The 7,895-nt window shown below is 40.0% G+C and overlaps 1 protein-coding gene across 1 annotated transcript in view; it reads right to left on the bottom strand.

Moving 5' to 3' along the window:
• Nucleotides 1-1,209: 1,209 nt before the first annotated feature.
• Nucleotides 1,210-7,895, bottom strand: part of wdr95 (WD40 repeat domain 95) — a 46,038-nt gene continuing 39,352 nt past the window's right edge. Inside the window, exons 27-30 of the mRNA XM_084716614.1 lie at nucleotides 5,312-5,400; nucleotides 2,159-2,343; nucleotides 1,935-2,031; nucleotides 1,210-1,806 (exon numbers count right to left, since the gene is read on the bottom strand). Coding sequence (XP_084572740.1) covers nucleotides 1,969-2,031; nucleotides 2,159-2,343; nucleotides 5,312-5,400 — 337 coding nt within the window. The 3' untranslated portion in view covers nucleotides 1,210-1,806; nucleotides 1,935-1,968. The remainder of the gene's footprint in view (nucleotides 1,807-1,934; nucleotides 2,032-2,158; nucleotides 2,344-5,311; nucleotides 5,401-7,895) is intronic.

Raw genomic sequence — 7,895 nt, 5'->3', positions numbered from 1 at the left:
ATTGGTCTGATTTATTCTCAGGGATATTAAACAAAATGTGCTCATCTTCCTCACAGTCGGAGGTCATGAATTTCAAAATTATCATTGCCGCTCTGTTGTAATGGTGACAAGTTCCCGACCCCTTTTCACTTTTGTGTTACCTGTGTGTGTTTTGAAAATGCAAATAAGAGCAATTTTATGGAATAGCACACTGGAAAACAGGTTACCACGTTCCCTTTTTTAACGTGAGCAGCTGCAAAACCTACCAAGGGCATTCATGCAGTCTTTAATGAAATCATTTCAGGTACTGTCACACTTTCATTCATGCATTGTTTTACTTCACATGGTCTGATGTTGAAAAAGCCATTTGGGTATAATTATACACTCAACAAAAATATAGATGAAACACTTTTGTTTTTGCTCCCGTTTTTCATGAGTTGAAGTGAAAAGATTAAAGACTTCTTCTAAGCACACAAAAGGTTTATTTCTGTCAAATTTTGTCCACAAATCTGTCAAATTCCAGGTTAATGAGCACTGCTCTTTGCCAGGATAATCCATCCACCTAACAGGTGTGGCATGTAGAGATGCTGATTAAACAGCAGGATTATTGCACACTGGTGTTTTGAAGTGGTCACAATAAAAGGACACTCTAAAATGTGCAGTCTAATCTTGAAAAAAGAAAATTGTTAGGAGCTAAACTATGTCTGTTTTAGTACTACAGATACCTACTTTTTATGACAGTAGAGCAAAGTCATGACCCACCTTACCTAGTCACTCCTCATGCCCAAACCAAACCAACCCAACCAACGAAGGCAATAGGAACTAGTCAGTTAGAGGCAGAACTGGGCATTTTGTTCACTTATAAATTTCTTAATAGTTTTTGTCAATTGTATTTTTTCACTTTTGAAACACAAGACAAAAACTTAATAAAAAGTAATTTATGATGACAAAAATTAGGACATAATCTATTGACGTCTTCTTCAACAAATAAAACCAAGACAAAATATTAGGAAGGGAGTAGCAAAAGCCGATACAACTCGGGGTACAACTCTGTTCTGCCCCCGGCTCTCCCCTCCAAAGTTCAGCAGCTATCAGTGGACGAGTGGCCCTTTGCTCCACCCAGTCCTCACCACACAGTCTGCAAAGCAACACAATACATGCAACCTTTTCACTGAATATTAACAACTCACGCTTTCAACTTGCACTTAATTCAATGTCGCCAGCAGGTCTCCTTTTGGTGTGATGTGTAATAGCTTAACAGCAACAGGGCTACTAGCACAAGCTCTATGTTAAAAGGCACAGACTGGATTACTGGAGTAACATTTTAGTGTAAAAGTAAAACCATAGTTTGTAGTTTTGGAACTAGTCACAGAATAATACATGAGCAGCTCAATAATGTATTAACATTTGACCTGATTAATATAATCATAGATTTGCAATTTGATCTCATATGTATGAAACAAATATGTAACAATAATCCTGCTGTTTAATCAGCATCTGTGTGCCACACCCGTCAGGTGGATGGTGTGCACAGAAATAGAGTGTATATGCACCTAATTCTCTCTATTATTTCATTCTATGAAATGTTTCCTTGCTCTGTCTTCATGGCATTGGGTGCTGCCATGACCCAGTTTTCCCATTGCGATCAATACAGTTTCAGCTCATTCAGTTGACTCCAGTTCCTCAGTGCTGCTTATGAAAGGATCAATAGCATTGAGGGAGAGGTCAGGTCTTCCGCTGCTGTTTGGTGGCTCCACAGTATCAAAGCCTTTCAGAGCGCAGTAGTTCGATAGCTTGTTAGTATGCCTGACAATCTTGTGACAGAGCCTGAAATGCAAAAGAAGACACATGCACTAACTCTAAATATAAATCTGTCACTTTTTAAGCTGAGTCTGGTGTAAGACTTGTATTGCATATGTACAGTAGTCTTTGCAGTTGTAATGGTTATAACTCACCCACTCTTGTGTTCCTCTGGGTGAAAAGTGCTTTTTAATCTTCCTCACTGTCTGTGTCACTGGTGAATGTTGGAGGAAGTCTCGCCTTACTGTGCGACTGCAATTATGCCGCAAGAAGAGCAGGCAAAGTTCAGTTCGGTTCAACATTTAGAGCGGAGAGAGACAGAGAGGGGAAAAACACCTTCCACAGCTCAGAGAATCATTCGTGAAGTAATGCAGCTCACCTTTAGTTCCCCTCTATGAGCCTCAGTTGTGTCAGGATTGATGGTATCAGACGGATGTGTTTTTAAATTCAGAATTTCATGATCTGGCATGCTCAGAGGATCAATCAGAACCTCGTAGGGGACAGCGGGATGCTTCCAGGAGGAGGAGATGTGGACGCTCCAGCTTTCCGACTGCCCAAAGGTCCCTGTGGATAAACACCAAAACTCTACATTTAGATGTTCTGCCAAATTGCACGGCATGGTGCTGAAAGAAAGTGACACAGTGAAAACTGTGGCTTCTTAAAATGTCACAATGTCTGAATCAATTTGAAATCATTTCTCTGCAGCAGTGCAGCACAGCTCCTACAGACCCACACAAAACTGAAAAATGTATCTCCACAGTTTTATGAATGTAGTTGAAACATAAATGCCAAATTATTTCTTTTACATACCTGAGCATTTACATGGCATTTCCTCATGTGCAGCTATGTGTCATAAAGGTGTGCAAGATAGATATGAATTTCACTTTTATCCTTTTGTCTACTTCCTGTCAGAGGGCAGAGCTGAAGATAATTAACGTATTACAAAAACTTTGATAACTAGAGAAGGACTCAGAGATTGCAGACCTCTGTCAAGGCCAATAGTCTAATCTTCTATTTAATATAAATCTGCAAGCACAGCCACTATATATGTCTGGATATATTTGAATTATTATGGTTAGACTGACTTGGAAAAATCTGTTTCTTATATACCTGCTACATTTGTCTCTGCAGTGATGTTTGAGGTGGCTCTTTATTTGTTGTGTTTTGTCGCAGCACAGCACTCACTTCCTCTATGTTAAACCAAATTTTGTCGACATTTCAAGGGAATTGTAAAAGCAGGAAATATATTGTCACATCTTGAGCTAATGTTCACAAAATGCTCGCTAACTAGCTAGCTAATGATTGGTGTAGATTAGCTGTTTGGTGTTTGTGTGTTAAATAAGAAATTATAGCCAGCAGCCAGTTAGCTTAGCTTAGCAGAGACTGTGGAGACAAGAGGAAACAGTTAGCCTCGCTCTGTCCAAATGTAACTAAATTCACCTACCAGCATTTCCAAAGCTCTCCAGTTACCATGTTATATTTATGTGCTGGACTGTTTCTTGGCCAGACTCAGTCCTGATTAATCATTCCTTCCTCTCTACCATCTGAGGTACCTGCAGACCTCAGGGGTATACTTCCTGTCATATCTCTCAGGTGCTTTATTCTATTACTCCACTTTTTTCATGACTTTGTCAATCAGTTTGTTCCTAATGAAATTATATCATCATTGTTTGTTTCCGTTTTAATTAGTGCTTTTTAAAAATAACAATGTGTTGGGGTCCTGGGGGATCCCAGTCAAAAGCACACATGCAGTTTTAATAGATGGAACTATTTACTGAGTTCATGTTTGCCATTGATCTTTATTTAAAGTTTCACACATGCTATCAGGGGGATACCGACACTGTCAGTCATCATGAAGGACACAGACACAGATGCAGCAGACACAGATTTCCTCATGTGCTCTGTATATTTTAGTTTGGCACACTATGGAAATCAATAATAACTTTCCTAAGATAATAATGATCATTTTCCCCCTCCTGCAGTCCTTGTATGTTGTTATTTGTTCAGATGAGGGTCATGTGCTCCTGACAGCTCCAATTAAGTACGTTCTTGAAAAATAGGGGTTCCAGAAGGATTCCTCTTGGAAGGCTGAGGTTCTATTCAGAACCATTTGCTTGTGAAGAACGCTTTTTTGAAGAAAGGCTTTATCAAGTTTCCTTTGTAATTGAGGAAATCCTTGAAGAAGCCTTTTGTCAAGGGTTCTCTGTTGAACCCCCCTGAGTTAGTTCTAGATGAAAGCCTAAAGGTGTTCTCGGTAGAACCCCCTGAGTTGGTTCTAGATAAACACTTTGAGGATATACACTATAAGGTTCTACATAGAACCACCTGGATGAGTTCTAGATAAAACTTTTGGAATATAAAAGGGTTCTCGGTAGGAGTGAGTTCTAGATGGAACCCATGTAATATAAAAAGCATTTTCAGTAGAACCACCTGTGTGGGTTCTTGTTAGCACCCTTAGGGAGTGTAAAGATTCTGGATACAACCTCCTGAGAGGGTTCTGGATAGAACCATTACACCCATCAACAGATTCTCTGTAAGACTTCTTATAGAGGGTTTTGAGTGAACAGATGGTTCTAGGTATAAACATTTATGCTGGGTTAAAAAGTAGAACGCTCTGAGAGTGGCGACAAGATGAAGAACGCTTTGTGGTTCTAGTTAGCACCTTTATATCTAAGAGTGTAAGTACTTGAATGTACATTTGTTTGTTTCCAAATATGTACTGAGAAAAATCAAATTTTTCACAAAGATGTCATGGCCTTTAGGCAGGTCCTGCGTCACTATCTGACTAGATCTCCTGACTCAAAATGCAGTTTTAAGATCTTTATTTATTTAAGGCTGGGCTACGCAGATTATTTTAGAGTTCCATAATAACATTAGCATAATGTGAACCAAGCGGTCTGAGAGAAAACTAGACTTCTGCTCCTCCTCTTGGTTCTTTCTTCAGGCTTTGTCTCACTCACAAACTCACAGGTTGGTAAGATAGTTGATTGTTGACTCTCATTCCCAAACCGTCAGTATTTGACGACTTGGAAAAGAGACTCAACAATCAATCATCTTGCTCCAGAATCACTACTGCACCTTAAAGCAATACTGTGCTTACATGGTGCATATTCCTAAATTAATGTGTGCTATTAACAAAATGTAATTAACATGCTGGAAACCCGGGGCCAGGTTGTGTTGCAGCGTAGGAGTAGTTGTTGTTTATCAGCTCTTCAGGCAAAATATAATTAATCTGTGGTGTGTTTTACAGTGTACACGGTAATTGACGGGTACTTGAAGGTGACAGGGCACATACACAGTGCACGGAGAGTGGGAGGAAATAGGGGGCCGCAGGGGCCCAACCGCTTTTTTTCACCCCAAAGTCCTTGAGTAGGTTAATCCAACCACGTGTACCATCATACTGAAATGAACATGCACATAAATAACAGCATTTCCATCTTAATCACTGCACCAGGCTCAAGATTAATGTTATTTGCATGAGCATCAATAATGTCTACAAAGAGGAGATTGATTGATGCAGAATGACACCCACCTATGAATTCTCCATGTGCGCTCCAGAGACGCACAGTGTAGTCGGTGGATGAGGTGAGAACCACTTGATCATTGTCAACAATCTGCAGGCTGGACCAGAATAAAGAGACATGAGATGAAATGGGAGAAGACATTTCTGGCAGAACACTCTAAATCATCCACTCTGTTGGTGCGTCTGATGGCAGGCGCACCCCGGGCAGCATCTCACCTATACTGATTGTCTGTTTAAGACCTTCCCACACACAGTCTCTTCTACACGTTGTTTTTACTGCAGAAGAAGGAAGCTACGCTGCTTCTGCTGCCACCAGCACCCCAGACTCAGGATGATTGGTTCCACTAAGGATGTACCCACGGGGAATTTTAAGTATAGAACGAGCTAAAAGTTAAGGATGCAAGCCAAAGACTAATTTGTATGACTGCAGTTGCCTGATAACTTTGAACTTAAAGGCACACTATGTAGGATTTTCCTAAAAAAACAGCGTAGGTTATAGACTCATTTAAAAACAATCCCTCTCAGTCATCAATTATGACCCACTAGAAGTGTGCAGTGGTTGCTCACCCTCACAGTTAGATCAAATTTAAAGTTTGTGTGCATACTATTTTTTTAAAAATAATTATTTGTTCCACCAAATACCACACTTCCGTTCCCAGGACGGAAAATGTCTAATTTTCAGGAAAAATATTAATCCTTACTGAGGGCTACACATCACTGCCTAAAGGTTGACACCCGGCGACATCCCTCACACAGCTAAATAAAGAGAAAATAAGAAAACACATCAGAGGGCAGAGTCTCTGAAGCACACTATCCCAGGAATCCTCAGAAAGGCATTTGTTTTTAAAGTTTGTGAAAAAGGGATTAAGATGTTTTCTTCTAAACACATTTCACATGTTAGAAAATAGCTGCTGAAAAAATATGAAAGCTGAGAACTACGTAGTACTGTGTTCTGGAGTTAGGCCGGTAAACTGTTGTTCACGATTTCTGCGTTCAGGAGTTTTTGGACAGAACAGAAACATGGCTCTGTGATTGATGTGCCGGAGCCACAGTCACCCAACACCATGTAAACCCCATGAATTGACTCACAAATGACGCCGTGTCCGATCAGTTATGAACGTAACTCAGCCGCTCTCTCAGTCCAAATCAGCCCAGCTGTTCACCTGACACAGAAGGAAAAAAAAAAAACACCATCCTGTCCCTGTCCTCTGGCTCTGGTGGCTCAAACATGTCCGGACGTGTCCACTAAAGCAGTTAGACGGAGCGTCCATGTTTCAGGTGTTGTGGTGTTTGACACTTGAGACAGCAGAGTAGACACGCCCCCAACATTTCAAAACAGAGAAAACTGCTCATTTTTTCATGTTTTTGAGACCTAATTTAAGTTACTTAATTTTTTTTTAATCATTTCCATCTGACACGTTTCTGTGGCATGACAAACATACATGCATATACATAAACAAACATATTTATCACTGCTTTACACACTTTAAAGTTACTTACAGCCAAAATGCACTAGTCATATTTTAGGCAACTCTGAATGCAACAAGGAGAAATGTGGGTTCCAAACCTGATGGCTTGGTATTTGGTGATATTAATAATTATTAAGGCAAAAAAACAGCATGCACATGGAGTTTGAACTTTACTACAGCTGTGAGGATGAAATGCCAAATTCAATGCCAGTGATCTGTCAGCGTCTGTCTGAACAGCCTCATGGAAGTGACATTTCTTCAAAATTCTACACGGTATAAAGAAATGGAACTCGTTAAAGCAAATCATTTGGCGTTTTCAAAATAATTCTGTTAAGATGAGGCACAATATGCTGTTCACGTTCAGAGGCTGCTGTTACGACTCGCCGCAGCAGAATGCACCGTGTGTGCAGTGATGTTAGATATAGTTGGTGATCACTCAGTCAGTGGTTAGTCAAAGAAGCAAAGTTCTCACTCAATTCGTGTGAGATTTTGGAGGGATTCTTCAGGAGATAGCCGTGTTTTTCAGTCCTGCTGTGAGTTGGGCTCATATCACCATACTGTGGAATGTAAATCTGTCACCCAGCCAGTGTTTTGGATAAAGTATAAATCCAGTATTCTTGCACTATTTGGGATTTCATTTGGAATTTTGTCTGAGATTTTATATGTTGCAGAATACCACCTGAGAACCTCATTCTGGCATATTTGAGCCCACATTCACACTTTACATTTTCTTTATGCAAACCTTTGAAGTATTTCCACATGAAGCTGGTGGCAGAAATAATGTCGTATTAGTGTAATTTAGATGATAGAGCCACAAGTTACTGGACTCACAGAAGTATTTGAATTCATGGCCGTTTGCGCTTGTTAATCAATAAATTAAAATGTTCAGTGTGCTACACTGGAGCACAAAACACAGCTGTTGTTTCAAGAAAAGTAGGTCTATATATTCTAAATGTTTAATAAACACTTTCTCCAGTTTTCTATTATCGTATGTCTCAGGAAACAGGAAATGTTTGGGCAAAATCTGACCCCCAACCATAAAGGGTTACAGCACTATCTCCGTCTCTAATGTTTGTTTTCCCTAATTGACTGCTTTGTTTTTGTTAATGCCGGTCCCTCTCTTA

This window comes from Lutjanus erythropterus, chromosome 4 (genome assembly GCF_056507025.1).
Source record: "Lutjanus erythropterus isolate fLutEry1 chromosome 4, fLutEry1.hap2, whole genome shotgun sequence".
In the NCBI taxonomy this organism is placed as follows: Eukaryota; Metazoa; Chordata; class Actinopteri; order Lutjaniformes; family Lutjanidae; genus Lutjanus; species Lutjanus erythropterus.
Note: the sequence above shows the minus strand (reverse complement) of the source record. Positions and strands in the feature narration are given on the sequence as shown.